Raw genomic sequence first — 19302 nt, 5'->3', positions numbered from 1 at the left:
CATATTTTTACAATAGCAGTTGAAAAATAAAAGAAATATATTGTCACAAATTTTTTTTATAAGATTTTACAGTTCAAATTTTGACCAAATACATAAAAATTACGGCAATGTTCAAATTATGTTAGATAAAAATTCATAAAAGTTTTTCTTTTTAATTCTAAGATTTGAGAATTTAATACAAGGTTCCTTATGAGTTGTTCTTATTGTAGCTAAAAAAAATTAAAAATCGTAATTCGCAATTTTTTTTAATAAGCGTTTATATTTCAAAATTTTACGAAATCTGTCGAAAACGCGAAAATTTGAAAGTAATTTTGAAGTTGAAAAATCATAAAATTTTTTGCGTTTATAACTAAGGATTAAAAATGCAACACTAAGTTTTGCATAAGTTTTCCTTCAAGTAGCTATAGAGAAAACTCGAAGCATCATTATAGGAAAAATTTTAAGTGCGTTTGAATTTTAAATTTTTACGAAATAGCGTACCGATAACGATTTATCCTGAAACGATTTTAAATATTTGTCATTATTCAAAAAGTATAAGTCCTAGATACTTGAAAATTTTACCAGTTATGAGGATTGGCATTTTCTTTACATGATTTAATTTTCAAAATATTTTGACTTTTTTTGAGATATTTATAAACGACTGTAATTTTCAATTTGTCTGAACATTTTTTTTTAAGTGTCGATAAAAATTTTTTGTCCCTATCAAAATACTTGAAAATTTAATACAAAGTTCCTCATAAGTTATTATTATAGTGATTAAAAAATTAAAATAATACATAGGCACATTTTTTTTTTATTAGCATTTGAAGTTCAAATATTGACTTAATACGTAAAAATTACGGCAATTTTCAAATTATCTTAGATCGAAATTTATAAAAGTTTTTCTTTTTAATTCTAAGATTTGAGAATTTAATACGGCTCAAATATATTTTTACAATAGCAGTTGAAAAATAAAATAAATGTATAGCCATAATTTTTTTTTTTACATGTATTAAAATTTTAATTTTGACAACATACCTACGTAAAAATCACGAAAATTCGCAAATTATTATAAGCTAGAAATTCATAAATAATTTTCTTTTTAAACCTAAGATTTGAAAATTTAATACAAGATTCCTTACAAATTTGTCAATCTTTATCACAAAAAAAAATGTCCACCGGAAATTCATATTAAATTTTTATTAGCATTTGAATTTCAAATATTGACAAAAATTTGTCAAAACCATGAATATTTGCAAGTTAAAAACACATAATATTGTTTGTATTCATATCTAAGGTTATACAATTTAACACTAAGTTTTCCATACATTTTGCTTAAAATAGCTATAGAGAAATTTTGAAGCGTCATTATAGGAAAAATGTTTTGAGCGTTTGAGTTTTAAATTTTTATGAAATCGCGTAATGATAACGATTTATCCTCAAACCAGGTATATGTATATCTATGATAATATAAAGTATTATGAACTACGATAATTACATGCAATGTTTTTGGAAAAATTGATTAACCATGCCTTATTCAAAATGCGTCCTAATTGAAAAATAATTTATTTGTTTCAAAATAGAATATATGACAATATTTAAATATAATATATCCTAGACTGACAAATCATCTCCGTTCAGAATCGTTTTTCGTATACAATGATACCTATCATTGCATTCAAATTTAATCCCATCCATTACAGTAACCTACTGTACAGCAGAGCGACATCCACGACTTACCCGCTTTTTTTTATGTTTATTTTATACAAATGCTAATTTATAATCAATTAAATTGAAAATAATATTTACACAAAATCGTTTATTTATATAATTATATTAGATTATACTGGGAAAATGTTGTAATTATATAAATATCTACTTATATAGTTTAAATAAAATTACAATATCCGATCCGGATACAAAGGCAAGAACTGCTCCGTGAAGTTGAAAAAAAAAATAAAATTTATGTTATAATGTAATGCGTTCTTCTGACATGTTACTTCTAAATAATTAACGTAGTTACACTTGCGCTACCCAAAAATAATAATAACAAAGTTACCATAACGTTACTGAAAAATGCAACTACATTACTACCCAACACTGAATATAAATAACGATTCTATGTTATGCACTATTAGACCATGGTTATAAATTATTATTGATAAGTTATACAACAGTATTTATAAATAATGTAAGATACATCCGATTATCATTATTATTTACTTATAAAACAAATTTTTATAAAAATAAATATATTTTTTAAATCAGGGATTTTAAGAAAAAAATAACTCAATTCAACAACTCTTATCACTTCATACATGGAAACAAATTTAACTCGTTAAGTTAGAAGTTACTTCTGAAAAAAAGTAACTTGTTATTGTAATTTAATTAAAAGTAACTTAACTTTAAATTTTCAACATGCTAGGTTATTATTTATTAACATTTTTGTATTAAAAGGTATGTCTTATGATTACCATTACCTTTTTTTTTTTGTTAGTTTATTACAAAATTAAATCATTTTATAGAAACATTAATTAATAAGAAAACTATGATTATTGGGAAAACTGGCCATAGTTATGAACCAGAAATATTATTGGTACCTGTTTATATAGTATCAATCAAAATTTGTATTCAATATTTGTGAAAAATTGTACATTAAGAAACAATAAAAGTCATAAAATAAAAATAGATATTTGCATAGTGTACAAAAATAAAAAAATTAAATTAAAAAAATACCAATAAATTAAAATTCATTAAAAATTTAAAAATTTATTTTAATTTAATAATATATGAAGCAAGGTTCTTAGACAGATAATTATAAATTTTCAAACTATTAACATTCAACAAATATTCTAACATAATTATCATAACATCATACAACAAAAAATTAATTAGAAAATAAAGGGTCTATATTGGTAATTGCCATCAATGATTTTATAGCTTCATTTTTAAGTTCAATTAAGTTGTATTACATATTTACATAGGAATCTCATACTCAGTTTCAAAAGAGAACAATAATTTTTTGGGCTTCATGAATGATGCAATTAGCATGTCGAGAACCACATGATAATGCAAACACTGGGCCATTAGTGGAAAAAGCATAGCACTGGAGAAAATCAGCTGGTCGACTGATTATTCTCTTTTGTGACAGAGTATAGAGTGAATAAATTGTGGACTATAGATTGTTAGAAGCATGAGAATGGGTATTAAGCTGCAGAATTCAAGTTTATAAGTCAGAATTAAGTTGGATTTTTAAAAAAAAATTTGTATTTATTTTACCAAATAATAAATTACTTAAATTCATACACTTATAACATGTCTACATTCTGCCAATGAATTCAGTCAAAGCCTTTTAGTTGTAGGAGTATGATTGTAAAGTGAAAGAGGAATACTTCTTAAATGTCTAGCAAAAATTAAAAATAAACGTTGGATCATATTCTTATTTAATACAATCACCTGTTGTATAGGAATCCCATACCTCAGAGCCACACTAATACATTTAAAAAGAATCTAGTCGATTTCTTCTTAGAAATTCTTTGTCAATCTTATAAGTCATTAAAAAGTCAACATATAAATACATTCAAAGTCCTCAAACTTATCGTTTCAAAATGGTGCGTAGGCTTTAAACTAAAATCTAGATAAGAATCATTGTCAATTACACTTACCAATACAGAATATCAAAACCAGATTGAACATTTTATAAAGTAAACAACTCTACTGGCGGACTGTGGTCCAAATCCAGACCATTAACATATCAAACAATTTTTTTGTCTTCATATTACTATTAAAATAAAGATTTTCCTTCTGGGCCTCATTTACTCATTATTTTAATCTTCCAGACTACAATATAAATTGCTTGTCAATCCCTACTCTAAAGTATGACCAAACATTACACTTAACCAAGTATTTTTGAATTCATTGTTTTATAAAATGGATTTTAAATTTAGTCACCTAATAAATAAATATGGAGCTCTGTCATTATCTTCCTGTAGAAATCAACATAAATAATTAAATAGCTTGTAACTTAAAATTTATCAAACAACTATATCTGAATCAGTTATTAACTTTAAAAGTATCTTACATCTTTACTAGTTACAAGTTACTACTTGTAAAATAATAAATTAGTAACCAGTTACCACAAATGGAGCAACTTATTAATGTAAATTTAAATCAATTGCTATAGATTTGTTTTCAATTACTGTATACTGTATAAGTTAAAAGTATATCACAAAAAATAATAAAACACAAACTTCATTTTATTTGAAAAATATATTAGTTTTTATTGTATCGACAAAACACACTATAGTTTAACATTCATTTAGGTATCAGTTTTACTTTAATGGCAGGATGATTTAGATATAATTTATTGTTATAACAATAATAATAAATAAATAATAAAAATTTCTTACGAATATGTTAAAATGCTTAAATTCAATTGTGGTATTTGACAAAAAGTGGTTACAGTAAATGTTAGATAATTAATTTTGAGTATAAAATAATGGTCATCGAGATATACAATAATAAAACTAGTATATATATACTTAAATATAATATTAATTATAATAATACTAATTATACTTAAAAATTATAGTTGTAAAAATATATAATTAAATGATATTATGTTACTTAAGTTAATGAAAATTATAATACACATAATGCCGAACTTATTACAATTAATGAGTGATACATATTTATCACTGACCAATTTTATTTAAATGTTTATACTAATTTGTTAAAACTAAAAAAAAAATGTTTAGCTAATTTTATTGTTCAAAGATTTTAAAATTAAATATTATTTGTAAATGTAGATAATTAATTAATCATATCTACTAAATATGCAGCTTATAAAAAATAATTTTAACATACTTTAATTGAACATTATGTTTACCAAGAATTATTTAATTATTAATTATTAACTAAATAGGTACTTCATAAAATTTACTATTATTTGATTAAAAGTTAATTATTTATTTTAATACAGATAATTGACATAATAAAAGTATACAATCATTTATAATTTTTGAATCAACTATTGTATAACAGTTGTTCACATTACAGTTAAAATGTAAAATTAAATACTAAAAACTTAAAAAAATTAAATTACAATTAAAATCTTATAAATTAAGTAATTCTTTATAAGTTATTGACATGCAAATAAGACTTATAAAATTCATTCTACAACTAATCTTTACATTTTAAAATTATAAGAATGAAACCACAAATTATATTTAATTAATATCAGTATTGTTTATTGTTAGATTTTAGTTATTGCATTTACATATTATAATATGGAATATCATTCTAGGATGTGATTGTACAAAAAATATAATATTTTGATTTATCAATATAAAAGCACTTGTCCAGAAAAAAAAAACATCTATAATATTTGTCTTTTAAAACCCTGTAGTTCATTAATTTAAATTGGAAATTGATTTTAAATACCAACATACCTACTATAAGATATATTCACATGGATTGATAAACAATCATATTTAAATAAAAATTGTATATATTATTGATAAATAGTTACATAAATTATATTTAATTTGTTCAAAATTGTTTTTATTTGATTTTGTTGGTATTTAAATTTTAAATGATGTTACCTATATTTATTGAGTTGCAATTACACATTATCCTTTGCCTCAAACTGCTCGGTCAATTCTGATACCAGCTCCCTGAAAACTACAGGGCTGACATTTTGAGACAATTGATAAAAGACAAACCAATCACCGATCCAAAATTTCTGAGTTAAAGTTTTTAAGTTTTCATAAGAAAAGCGATCAGTTTTTGATCTTAATAAAAATAAACGGAAATAGGGGACCATAATGACAAGTGTACGATATACAAAGTTTAATACGCTAATTATGGCAACAAACCATAACCAAAACCATAAAAATACATATATTTTTTCGTTAAGATTGTTTTGTGACAATATACACATACCGTCCAGTTTCTGTATGGTTCCAGAAGGACCGAATTTATTGAACGTACACTTGGTGACTAAAGGAAACACTCGAGACATTACATCATTACGATCTTCAGGATTCATTTCAATCATTTTAAACACATCTAAGCCATAGGTTCTAAACTCACCTTCAAGAAACAGGTCGATAAAATAAATCTGAAGAAATACATTGCACAAGTTAAAGATCTCGCATATGAAAAACCGAATAAAATATAAATTTTGTGAGTGTAGGTTGTGGACAAAGTAGTTTATCAACGATTGCTTGTGTTCGGATTCAAAAGAAAATGGACTGTTGAGGTCAAGGACCAATGCCTTCATGCGTCCAGCCTCCCATATTTTCCAGACATACCTAGGGAAGTAGAAAAACATGGCCTGAAAGAATAACACAAAACATACCCACTGGTAATAATTATGGTACTTGACACTATCAACACCCTCTTCGAAACTCGATACACCTGGATGCGCCATGGTTTTGCCTGCCTTTCCAGTGATACGATTGGGTATGGTGAACGTCGAGTATATCCAACAGTATGTGTCCATGACATGGCTTGCAACACCATCAACAATGCAATCAATTGGGTCGCCGAAGTACTGCCGTAATGTTACTATAGTCGAGCAAAATAGTAGGATTATAAGCGTCGCCTTATAGTGCAATTTGAATACGATGTTGTCGATGCATATTTCGTCGATTTTCAGTAGTGCCTTTATAGATCCAAAAACGTCAATCATGTTGTAATAGTTCAAATGAAGTGTGCCTTGCGAGTTTAAAATTTAAAACCGGATGTTACAACAAGCCAAAATGTCTTCGTAATAAAATTCAAAATAGTAGCGAATTAGACAGTTGCGAATGTAATGTTATTAAAATAAATATTTAAAGGCGCGAATGCTCGAACGCAACGCGCACATACACCCGAGTCACAGACAGTGTTATGGACGAATTAACGACTACACACTACAACCAACAAACGCCAATGATCAACAGGTGACCGAGGACCGACTGAACGACGAACAGCGCGACGGTGGTTGTTGCGGACGAAATAAGAATCACGAACGACACACCATCAATGGCAGGTGCTGGTGAGTATAGCCGTTTGGTTGCAGCGTTGGACTCGTCGAAGGTACTGTACTGGTGTACTACTGTGGTGGTGTAATCGCGCACGTGAACAAAGAACGACAATGGTGTGAGCGAATACTCGGGGTGAATTGCCAACTATCTTGCGGTCAATTGGTGGTGGAGTGTTGTCGTTACTGCCACCATTGCCACCCGTCAAACAGTGCTGACCTCCCGGTAACATCATAATTTTTTTTCCATGTAAAATCTTGGGTATTAAATGGTAAAAGGGATGTAGATGAAAACCGTTGTCCATAAAGGATCAAATTGGAAGATAAGAAAGAACATACCTATGATAAATTATAGAACTATGAAAAAATCAAAAAATTTGAATTGTTATAAAATAACGAAAATATTTATTCTTAGTTTAAATAATTAATTTCTTTGATGTTTAAACGTTAAATGTCTATAAAAAAATTATGTTTTTAATAATTAGATTTTTTAGTTCCAGTATTTTTCCTCTTAAAGACCTTGGAAGATGTTCATATTCTTATTTGCGGATCTTCTTGGTTCAAGCACGAACGTCTAGAATTTTCCAAACGATTTACTTTCAACACGAGCCATTTACCTATACAATTATGTCACAATCATAGAATCGATATTCGGTTAGTCGGCAGCACGATTTAAGGGAGAATGGTTGTGCTAATCGACCAAGCGATGTACCAAGTGCAATGTACCTCAGACGAATGGACCGACTATTATAGTTTCATCTAGCGTCAGTCTGAATATGTTTTTATAAATCGTGCTAATAGCAGTAATCGTATTTTATGATTTTTTTAAATAATTATGTTTACTTATCTACATAATATCTAAAAGCTAGTAAATTATCATCACAGATATATAAATATATTTTTTTATAAAATTTCTGTCATTTTCATAAACGCGTCTTTCTCCTGCTCCTTGAAATTGTTGGACGCGCAACCATTCTATCTTAAACCATGGTCGGCAGGGAGCAGCACTGCGTTCAGTAGCTCCGCCGCCGATTCGCGACTTGCCGAAAGCTACGTTGGCACAGGTACGTTACACTAGCACCACAACCTAAACCAAATTCTTCAAAATTGGTTCCATGCGTTAGTGACCGATTAGTAACCATTCGTAACCGAAAATTCGGAATTCGTAACCTAAACCGCGTACCAGGAAAACCGATTTTCCTAACCGGGCGCTGGCGTAACGTCACCGGCACCCGCACATGACAATAATCTTAAGTAGATTATTTTTATCCTAATTATACTTTTTGCATATATTTTTTATCTAAACTACCATGTCCTTGATCAAAAGTATTTTCGAAATTTTTTTCTCCATAATTTTAAATTTATATATTTTACATGCCTTATATAAATTTGTTTTTTATTATTTGTTAAATTTCACTATGTTTACAAAATGTATACCAAAATTATGTTAAGAAATGTTGTTGAGTATTAAAAGAAGAGGAATACCTATTTTATTCATTATTTTATTTTTTATTCATATTGCAACATACATCATTGTAAAATCAATACATTCCTCATTTTGTTTTGAATCTAAAATAAAAATAAAAATAAAATTACTTGTAATCAATAAAAAATATGTTTTTCAACTAATATATTATTTTTTAATGTTATATTCAATAAAAAAATTGAACCGTAAAATATTTATTAAAAATAATCAAAAAGCTCAAAAAATAAATAAATTTTTTTTAAATATTTATATTTTTAATTAACAAAAGAGAAAAAAAAACATTATCATTTATAAAATATTAATATTTTACAAGTATTTATTTTTTAAGTCCTTAGCTACTTACGTATATTCATACCAATATTATTTATTTATTTATATGGTAAAAATTATGATAACTAATGATAAGTACATAATTTATTTCAAACTATGGAAATAGCACACACCATACGTTAACGTCAAGGCGTGTTATTGTAATTGATTTCTGTAGATGTGTCGAAAATAAATCGAGCTCTTCAAGAACATTATTAAATAATACCGCAAATGACAACACCAGTGCAAATTACGCACGTGCCAGTTTATTACTACAATACTTAGTACTCATATTTTTATTTTTATTCGTATAAATTTCGATACAACGAGTCATATAGTAGGTAAAAAAAATATAATAATTTAAAATCAGCCAATAATATAAGTTTATATTTATAAATTGGACAATATTATACATATTACTATATTATTTTGGTCTATTACGCATGTTGAAACATGCACATAAATGAACTAAATCATGTCTACGGCGCCGGTGGGTTTACATTATTGAGACAATCGTCATTACCTCATTACACCTCATTTAAGATTTTATACAGTTCCTGGTGTATGTTGTTAATTCCCTACGATTGGTATTAAAATTTATTATGGGTAGAACACCAAAAGTTGAAATGCCATCATTTAAAACATCTAGTAAATGCCAAAACAATCTTTGTCCTGTTCCTCATTTACACCACACTTCTGCAAAGTTGTCACTTAACGTTTATAACGGAAAATTTAGTGTTCAAACTGAAATAGATGAATATATAAAAAATACCAAGGCATTATGTGTATATTGTGGAAATGAAAGGCATTCAGTTATCGAAACAACATCACACATTATAGTTGAACTAAACTCAATTCCTAAAAGTAATTTTAATATCATAGGTACATATAAAAAATTTAAAACATATATTAATTTTTCAATGGTTTTATTTTAGGTTTAGAGAATTCAACAAGCATGCCAGACATAGAAACTGTTCCACTAGACTTGATTCATCAAAATTTCGCTAAATCATATAAATCAAATCTTCAGTCAATCGAAAACCATTTAATAGTAAAAGAAAAAAATGTATAAGTTAAGAGGTGTTATAAATTTTCGGACGCACCGCAACTCCGCATGAATAAAAGTGTTTTGTGAATCCGTAACTCCGCATGCATCGTATCTCCGCATGGTCGAAAATACAAACGCACCGTATCTCCGCACGGTTGAAAAAACGAACGCACCGTAACTCCGCATTCTAAAAATATTTTTAACACCAAAAGTTCCCATGCCTATATCGGTGTAAAACCATGTTGAAATTAAACTATTATATCTGCAATGGCGCAATGCAATATCTTATCATTATTGTGTACCGATTAATTTCTCGTGTCTTAGTAACTCAACGAATTGACAGTGATCACTGATCAGTTGTCTATCAGGTTTAGATTTCAAATTTATTTTATTAAGTTTTACTTTTACATTTAAAAATGGCAAGTGAAATAAGTTTTATATACAGTCAACGAAAAAATGTGCTGTTAGTGAAAAATAATTATAAATATTCCAAGTATACAGAATTAAAATCAGGCGAAACTGGATGGAAGTGCATACAAAAAACTACAAACAACTGTGAGTTTTTTCACGCCAAATTTGGTGATTTATTTACATCATTAATTAAACATTTATTAGCTATGCAGACGGATTCTTATATAAGAATGAATTCTGCCGATAATAACGAAAGTAGGATAATTAGAAGTAAACAAAAAAATAATATACAATTTATAAAAAAAAAAATCGAATTATATAATAACAACCAAATAGATAGATATAGTATTTAACTTACATTATAATTTTAACGATTTTTTGTTGTATGCATTAATTATTATAATTTTTGTTAGATACATTTTATACCGACAATGACGATTTTTTTGTATGCATTAATTATTATTAATTTTATATTTTATAATTATCTAGTATTATCTGCAGTCTAATATTATTTTTATTTAACTTTAATAACATGTATTGTATTTTGTATTTAAACATTAAAAAAAATTATGTGCGGAGTTACAGTGTTAAAAAACATCATTTATGCGGAGTTAGGGTGTTAAAAAAAACTTCATATGCGGAGTTAATGTGTCGAAAAAAAACCTTGTATGCAGAGTTAAGGTGATATATTATAAAATGGTGACGATCCGTGCGGAGTTACGGCGCACCGAAATTTTCATGGCAGTGACAGAAGTGGTCTTCGATGTGCAGTTGGACACTATACTGCATGTTCTTATAGGTCAAATAGGAAATGGGAGTTATATGATGACACGAAAATGAAAATACAAAATATAAATCCTTCAAAAACACTAGATATTGAAGTTTTAATTTTCACAATTTAAAACAATACATTACCTATTTTATTTTATTTTATATTTTACTTAAACAGTTAAACAGAAGGTGAAACATTTATTTTTTATAATTATTTATAATTTAACAGTGGCACAAAGTAGTGCACTATTAATTATGGATTTTTATATCATATAGAAAATTTACAAATAAAGGTATTTATTGTATGATTTGGTTTATACTTGATTTTAGGAATATGTCCTAAAATTATCCTATTACCTCTCATAAAATAACAACTAAGATATCTAAGTTAAACAAAAAATATATTAACAAAAATATTTTTAATTTCAAGCGCGAAGCAAGATATGAATTTGTTTTTAATGTGGCAAGATAATTGTACCATTTATTTGATACATTTTTAGTTAAAAGTACAAAAACTGAACTTTTAATGAAATTAAAATCGTTAGAATGAAAATAGCAAACTCAGAAAATAATTAGGAAACTACATCACCTTAGTATATTTTCAACCCAAATAAACTTGTTTTTAGTAAAAAAAATTAACTTGTTATATAAATATAAAATATTCTTTAGCAGTGCTAATCAAATGCGTTACGATAAACCAACACTATCTATTGGAAAAGAAATTTCCATAGTTTGAAATAAATTATGTACTTATCATTAGTTATCATAATTTTTACCATATAAATAAATAAATAATATTGGTATGAATATACGTAAGTAGCTAAGGACTTAAAAAATAAATACTTGTAAAATATTAATATTTTATAAATGATAATGTTTTTTTTTCTCTTTTGTTAATTAAAAATATAAATATTTAAAAAAAATTTATTTATTTTTTGAGCTTTTTGATTATTTTTAATAAATATTTTACGGTTCAATTTTTTTATTGAATATAACATTAAAAAATAATATATTAGTTGAAAAACATATTTTTTATTGATTACAAGTAATTTTATTTTTATTTTTATTTTAGATTCAAAACAAAATGAGGAATGTATTGATTTTACAATGATGTATGTTGCAATATGAATAAAAAATAAAATAATGAATAAAATAGGTATTCCTCTTCTTTTAATACTCAACAACATTTCTTAACATAATTTTGGTATACATTTTGTAAACATAGTGAAATTTAACAAATAATAAAAAACAAATTTATATAAGGCATGTAAAATATATAAATTTAAAATTATGGAGAAAAAAATTTCGAAAATACTTTTGATCAAGGACATGGTAGTTTAGATAAAAAATATATGCAAAAAGTATAATTAGGATAAAAATAATCTACTTAAGATTATTGTCATGTGCGGGTGCCGGTGACGTTACGCCAGCGCCCGGTTAGGAAAATCGGTTTTCCTGGTACGCGGTTTAGGTTACGAATTCCGAATTTTCGGTTACGAATGGTTACTAATCGGTCACTAACGCATGGAACCAATTTTGAAGAATTTGGTTTAGGTTGTGGTGCTAGTGTAACGTACCTGTGCCAACGTAGCTTTCGGCAAGTCGCGAATCGGCGGCGGAGCTACTGAACGCAGTGCTGCTCCCTGCCGACCATGGTTTAAGATAGAATGGTTGCGCGTCCAACAATTTCAAGGAGCAGGAGAAAGACGCGTTTATGAAAATGACAGAAATTTTATAAAAAAATATATTTATATATCTGTGATGATAATTTACTAGCTTTTAGATATTATGTAGATAAGTAAACATAATTATTTAAAAAAATCATAAAATACGATTACTGCTATTAGCACGATTTATAAAAACATATTCAGACTGACGCTAGATGAAACTATAATAGTCGGTCCATTCGTCTGAGGTACATTGCACTTGGTACATCGCTTGGTCGATTAGCACAACCATTCTCCCTTAAATCGTGCTGCCGACTAACCGAATATCGATTCTATGATTGTGACATAATTGTATAGGTAAATGGCTCGTGTTGAAAGTAAATCGTTTGGAAAATTCTAGACGTTCGTGCTTGAACCAAGAAGATCCGCAAATAAGAATATGAACATCTTCCAAGGTCTTTAAGAGGAAAAATACTGGAACTAAAAAATCTAATTATTAAAAACATAATTTTTTTATAGACATTTAACGTTTAAACATCAAAGAAATTAATTATTTAAACTAAGAATAAATATTTTCGTTATTTTATAACAATTCAAATTTTTTGATTTTTTCATAGTTCTATAATTTATCATAGGTATGTTCTTTCTTATCTTCCAATTTGATCCTTTATGGACAACGGTTTTCATCTACATCCCTTTTACCATTTAATACCCAAGATTTTACATGGAAAAAAAATTATGATGTTACCGGGAGGTCAGCACTGTTTGACGGGTGGCAATGGTGGCAGTAACGACAACACTCCACCACCAATTGACCGCAAGATAGTTGGCAATTCACCCCGAGTATTCGCTCACACCATTGTCGTTCTTTGTTCACGTGCGCGATTACACCACCACAGTAGTACACCAGTACAGTACCTTCGACGAGTCCAACGCTGCAACCAAACGGCTATACTCACCAGCACCTGCCATTGATGGTGTGTCGTTCGTGATTCTTATTTCGTCCGCAACAACCACCGTCGCGCTGTTCGTCGTTCAGTCGGTCCTCGGTCACCTGTTGATCATTGGCGTTTGTTGGTTGTAGTGTGTAGTCGTTAATTCGTCCATAACACTGTCTGTGACTCGGGTGTATGTGCGCGTTGCGTTCGAGCATTCGCGCCTTTAAATATTTATTTTAATAACATTACATTCGCAACTGTCTAATTCGCTACTATTTTGAATTTTATTACGAAGACATTTTGGCTTGTTGTAACATCCGGTTTTAAATTTTAAACTCGCAAGGCACACTTCATTTGAACTATTACAACATGATTGACGTTTTTGGATCTATAAAGGCACTACTGAAAATCGACGAAATATGCATCGACAACATCGTATTCAAATTGCACTATAAGGCGACGCTTATAATCCTACTATTTTGCTCGACTATAGTAACATTACGGCAGTACTTCGGCGACCCAATTGATTGCATTGTTGATGGTGTTGCAAGCCATGTCATGGACACATACTGTTGGATATACTCGACGTTCACCATACCCAATCGTATCACTGGAAAGGCAGGCAAAACCATGGCGCATCCAGGTGTATCGAGTTTCGAAGAGGGTGTTGATAGTGTCAAGTACCATAATTATTACCAGTGGGTATGTTTTGTGTTATTCTTTCAGGCCATGTTTTTCTACTTCCCTAGGTATGTCTGGAAAATATGGGAGGCTGGACGCATGAAGGCATTGGTCCTTGACCTCAACAGTCCATTTTCTTTTGAATCCGAACACAAGCAATCGTTGATAAACTACTTTGTCCACAACCTACACTCACAAAATTTATATTTTATTCGGTTTTTCATATGCGAGATCTTTAACTTGTGCAATGTATTTCTTCAGATTTATTTTATCGACCTGTTTCTTGAAGGTGAGTTTAGAACCTATGGCTTAGATGTGTTTAAAATGATTGAAATGAATCCTGAAGATCGTAATGATGTAATGTCTCGAGTGTTTCCTTTAGTCACCAAGTGTACGTTCAATAAATTCGGTCCTTCTGGAACCATACAGAAACTGGACGGTATGTGTATATTGTCACAAAACAATCTTAACGAAAAAATATATGTATTTTTATGGTTTTGGTTATGGTTTGTTGCCATAATTAGCGTATTAAACTTTGTATATCGTACACTTGTCATTATGGTCCCCTATTTCCGTTTATTTTTATTAAGATCAAAAACTGATCGCTTTTCTTATGAAAACTTAAAAACTTTAACTCAGAAATTTTGGATCGGTGATTGGTTTGTCTTTTATCAATTGTCTCAAAATGTCAGCCCTGTAGTTTTCAGGGAGCTGGTATCAGAATTGACCGAGCAGTTTGAGGCAAAGGATAATGTGTAATTGCAACTCAATAAATATAGGTAACATCATTTAAAATTTAAATACCAACAAAATCAAATAAAAACAATTTTGAACAAATTAAATATAATTTATGTAACTATTTATCAATAATATATACAATTTTTATTTAAATATGATTGTTTATCAATCCATGTGAATATATCTTATAGTAGGTATGTTGGTATTTAAAATCAATTTCCAATTTAAATTAATGAACTACAGGGTTTTAAAAGACAAATATTATAGATGTTTTTTTTTTCTGGACAAGTGCTTTTATATTGATAAATCAAAATATTATATTTTTTGTACAATCACATCCTAGAATGATATTCCATATTATAATATGTAAATGCAATAACTAAAATCTAACAATAAACAATACTGATATTAATTAAATATAATTTGTGGTTTCATTCTTATAATTTTAAAATGTAAAGATTAGTTGTAGAATGAATTTTATAAGTCTTATTTGCATGTCAATAACTTATAAAGAATTACTTAATTTATAAGATTTTAATTGTAATTTAATTTTTTTAAGTTTTTAGTATTTAATTTTACATTTTAACTGTAATGTGAACAACTGTTATACAATAGTTGATTCAAAAATTATAAATGATTGTATACTTTTATTATGTCAATTATCTGTATTAAAATAAATAATTAACTTTTAATCAAATAATAGTAAATTTTATGAAGTACCTATTTAGTTAATAATTAATAATTAAATAATTCTTGGTAAACATAATGTTCAATTAAAGTATGTTAAAATTATTTTTTATAAGCTGCATATTTAGTAGATATGATTAATTAATTATCTACATTTACAAATAATATTTAATTTTAAAATCTTTGAACAATAAAATTAGCTAAACATTTTTTTTTTAGTTTTAACAAATTAGTATAAACATTTAAATAAAATTGGTCAGTGATAAATATGTATCACTCATTAATTGTAATAAGTTCGGCATTATGTGTATTATAATTTTCATTAACTTAAGTAACATAATATCATTTAATTATATATTTTTACAACTATAATTTTTAAGTATAATTAGTATTATTATAATTAATATTATATTTAAGTATATATATACTAGTTTTATTATTGTATATCTCGATGACCATTATTTTATACTCAAAATTAATTATCTAACATTTACTGTAACCACTTTTTGTCAAATACCACAATTGAATTTAAGCATTTTAACATATTCGTAAGAAATTTTTATTATTTATTTATTATTATTGTTATAACAATAAATTATATCTAAATCATCCTGCCATTAAAGTAAAACTGATACCTAAATGAATGTTAAACTATAGTGTGTTTTGTCGATACAATAAAAACTAATATATTTTTCAAATAAAATGAAGTTTGTGTTTTATTATTTTTTGTGATATACTTTTAACTTATACAGTATACAGTAATTGAAAACAAATCTATAGCAATTGATTTAAATTTACATTAATAAGTTGCTCCATTTGTGGTAACTGGTTACTAATTTATTATTTTACAAGTAGTAACTTATAACTAGTAAAGATGTAAGATACTTTTAAAGTTAATAACTGATTCAGATATAGTTGTTTGATAAATTTTAAGTTACAAGCTATTTAATTATTTATGTTGATTTCTACAGGAAGATAATGACAGAGCTCCATATTTATTTATTAGGTGACTAAATTTAAAATCCATTTTATAAAACAATGAATTCAAAAATACTTGGTTAAGTGTAATGTTTGGTCATACTTTAGAGTAGGGATTGACAAGCAATTTATATTGTAGTCTGGAAGATTAAAATAATGAGTAAATGAGGCCCAGAAGGAAAATCTTTATTTTAATAGTAATATGAAGACAAAAAAATTGTTTGATATGTTAATGGTCTGGATTTGGACCACAGTCCGCCAGTAGAGTTGTTTACTTTATAAAATGTTCAATCTGGTTTTGATATTCTGTATTGGTAAGTGTAATTGACAATGATTCTTATCTAGATTTTAGTTTAAAGCCTACGCACCATTTTGAAACGATAAGTTTGAGGACTTTGAATGTAATTATATGTTGACTTTTTAATGACTTATAAGATTGACAAAGAATTTCTAAGAAGAAATCGACTAGATTCTTTTTAAATGTATTAGTGTGGCTCTGAGGTATGGGATTCCTATACAACAGGTGATTGTATTAAATAAGAATATGATCCAACGTTTATTTTTAATTTTTGCTAGACATTTAAGAAGTATTCCTCTTTCACTTTACAATCATACTCCTACAACTAAAAGGCTTTGACTGAATTCATTGGCAGAATGTAGACATGTTATAAGTGTATGAATTTAAGTAATTTATTATTTGGTAAAATAAATACAAATTTTTTTTTAAAAATCCAACTTAATTCTGACTTATAAACTTGAATTCTGCAGCTTAATACCCATTCTCATGCTTCTAACAATCTATAGTCCACAATTTATTCACTCTATACTCTGTCACAAAAGAGAATAATCAGTCGACCAGCTGATTTTCTCCAGTGCTATGCTTTTTCCACTAATGGCCCAGTGTTTGCATGGAACCTTGTATTAAATTTTCAAGTTTTTTTGGTCGTCCAACATTTTTTTACCGACACTTCAAAAAAAAATTCTCAAAAAAAGTGTAAATTTCAGTGGTCTATAAATAACTCAAAAAAAGTCAAAAATTGTTGAAAATTAAACTGTATATAGAGAACACTAACATAAACATTTGGTGAAAATTTCAAGTATTTCAAGTAATTATTTTTTGAATTACAACCATATAAAAAAATCGATTTGGTCGAAAACTGATTTTGCGTAAAAATTCCCGTTTTTCTGTCATTTTTTTTTTGTTTTTCTCAATTTTTTTTAAAACTGTTGGAAAATGTTTACTTTTGACCTCTATAATGCACCAAGGATCTTCAATTTTACATCGGAAACCACCCCCAAAGTTTGAAATCGAAGCATTATTTCGACTAGTTATGCTTTACACAGACACAAAAAAAAAAAACAAAAAAAAAAAAAAAAAACACTTATCATTGTAAAATCAATACATTCATCACTTCGTTCAGAATCTAAAAGATTGATTTAAAATATACATTTTTTTTTTTTATTTAAAACTTGAATCACATAAAAGTAACATCATTGAAACTAGTTACTTTTGAAAAAAAAGTGTAACGTTACACATTAATTTTGTACTCAGTAACTAACAAGTAATCTAGTTACCTATTTTATTTTGTAACTTATAATATAACTTAGTTACTTTTAAAAAGTAACTTACCCAACACTGTTTATATTATAAACAGAAAAATGATAGGGGTAACCGCTTTATTAGAAAAAGAAAATACAACAATTTACTCAGTATCCCATCCATGTTTATATAATCATTAATCTATATAATTAATAAGTAATAACTAATAACTATTACGTATTATAATATTTTTATTCATTCATAGAATAACACCTCAATCAAATAATATTTGATGTTATAATATATATATATATCTTAGGTTATAATTTAGTATAGTTATATTAGACAATTAGGAAAACAAATACAAAAATAATAATTATTTTGTTGGATTTGATCATTGATTAAAGTATTAAGATACCTTTTTACAGCAATTCATTTTAATAAATACATTTATTTAAAACTGTAAAACATCCATTAAATGTTAGTTAAAAAAAAAAAAAAAATTCTTAACTGAAGTAATTTACTTCTTATTTCTAATTAGCTTGTAACTTTTACAGGTTTAAAAATTTTAAAAATAACTTAAAATGTAACAAACACTTTTTTATATTCCCGAGTAACAATAAGTTGGTTCCCAGTCGGTTCACACGACCGAATGGTGCATGGAAAGTGCTAAGTTCAAGTATTGAACTTTTAATAATTTTCCTATTTGTCAAGGTGCTAGGTAAGTTCAAAGAGCCGATGTTCAACGGTTCAGTAAAGTGAACTTAATATTTTTATTTGACGGTTGTGCGACGGAGCTCGCGTGCAAACATTGAACGTTCAACGTTTTTTTCTTATCAGTTATCAATATACGCCCACATAATATTGTTAATGTATTGTGCGCGTGTGCAGGTATCATTATAGAATAGATACGTACCGATGCGTTTCCCTGGTATATTACACATGTACACCGATACGTATATCTCTTTACCGTTTCTTCAACCGAAATATCTAAAAATCAGATACATTGCTTTTTCGCTTTTCGCTTTGTTCTCTATGTTCA

The 19302-nt window shown here is 27.3% G+C and overlaps 2 protein-coding genes and 1 pseudogene across 2 annotated transcripts; 1 reads left to right on the top strand and 2 right to left on the bottom strand.

Moving 5' to 3' along the window:
- Positions 1 to 19302, bottom strand: part of LOC149061434 (uncharacterized) — a 116441-nt pseudogene that overhangs the window by 46995 nt on the left and 50144 nt on the right.
- LOC149061438 (innexin inx2-like) lies at positions 5236 to 7072 on the bottom strand. Its single transcript, XM_089216014.1, has one exon. The coding sequence runs from the start codon at positions 6671 to 6673 to the stop codon at positions 5603 to 5605; it is 1071 nt and encodes a 356-aa protein (XP_089072140.1). The 5' UTR covers positions 6674 to 7072; the 3' UTR covers positions 5236 to 5602.
- On the top strand, positions 13607 to 15443 carry LOC149061437 (innexin inx2-like). Its single transcript, XM_089216015.1, has one exon. It carries the CDS (start codon positions 14006 to 14008, stop codon positions 15074 to 15076), a length of 1071 nt encoding a protein of 356 aa, XP_089072141.1. The 5' UTR covers positions 13607 to 14005; the 3' UTR covers positions 15077 to 15443.

This window comes from Diuraphis noxia, unplaced genomic scaffold (assembly GCF_037042655.1).
Source record: "Diuraphis noxia isolate RWA-SAM2 unplaced genomic scaffold, SU_Dnox_SAM2 contig0001, whole genome shotgun sequence".
In the NCBI taxonomy this organism is placed as follows: domain Eukaryota; kingdom Metazoa; phylum Arthropoda; class Insecta; order Hemiptera; family Aphididae; genus Diuraphis; species Diuraphis noxia.
The sequence above is the reverse complement of the archived record's forward strand: the minus strand, read 5'-3'. Positions and strand labels throughout refer to the sequence as shown.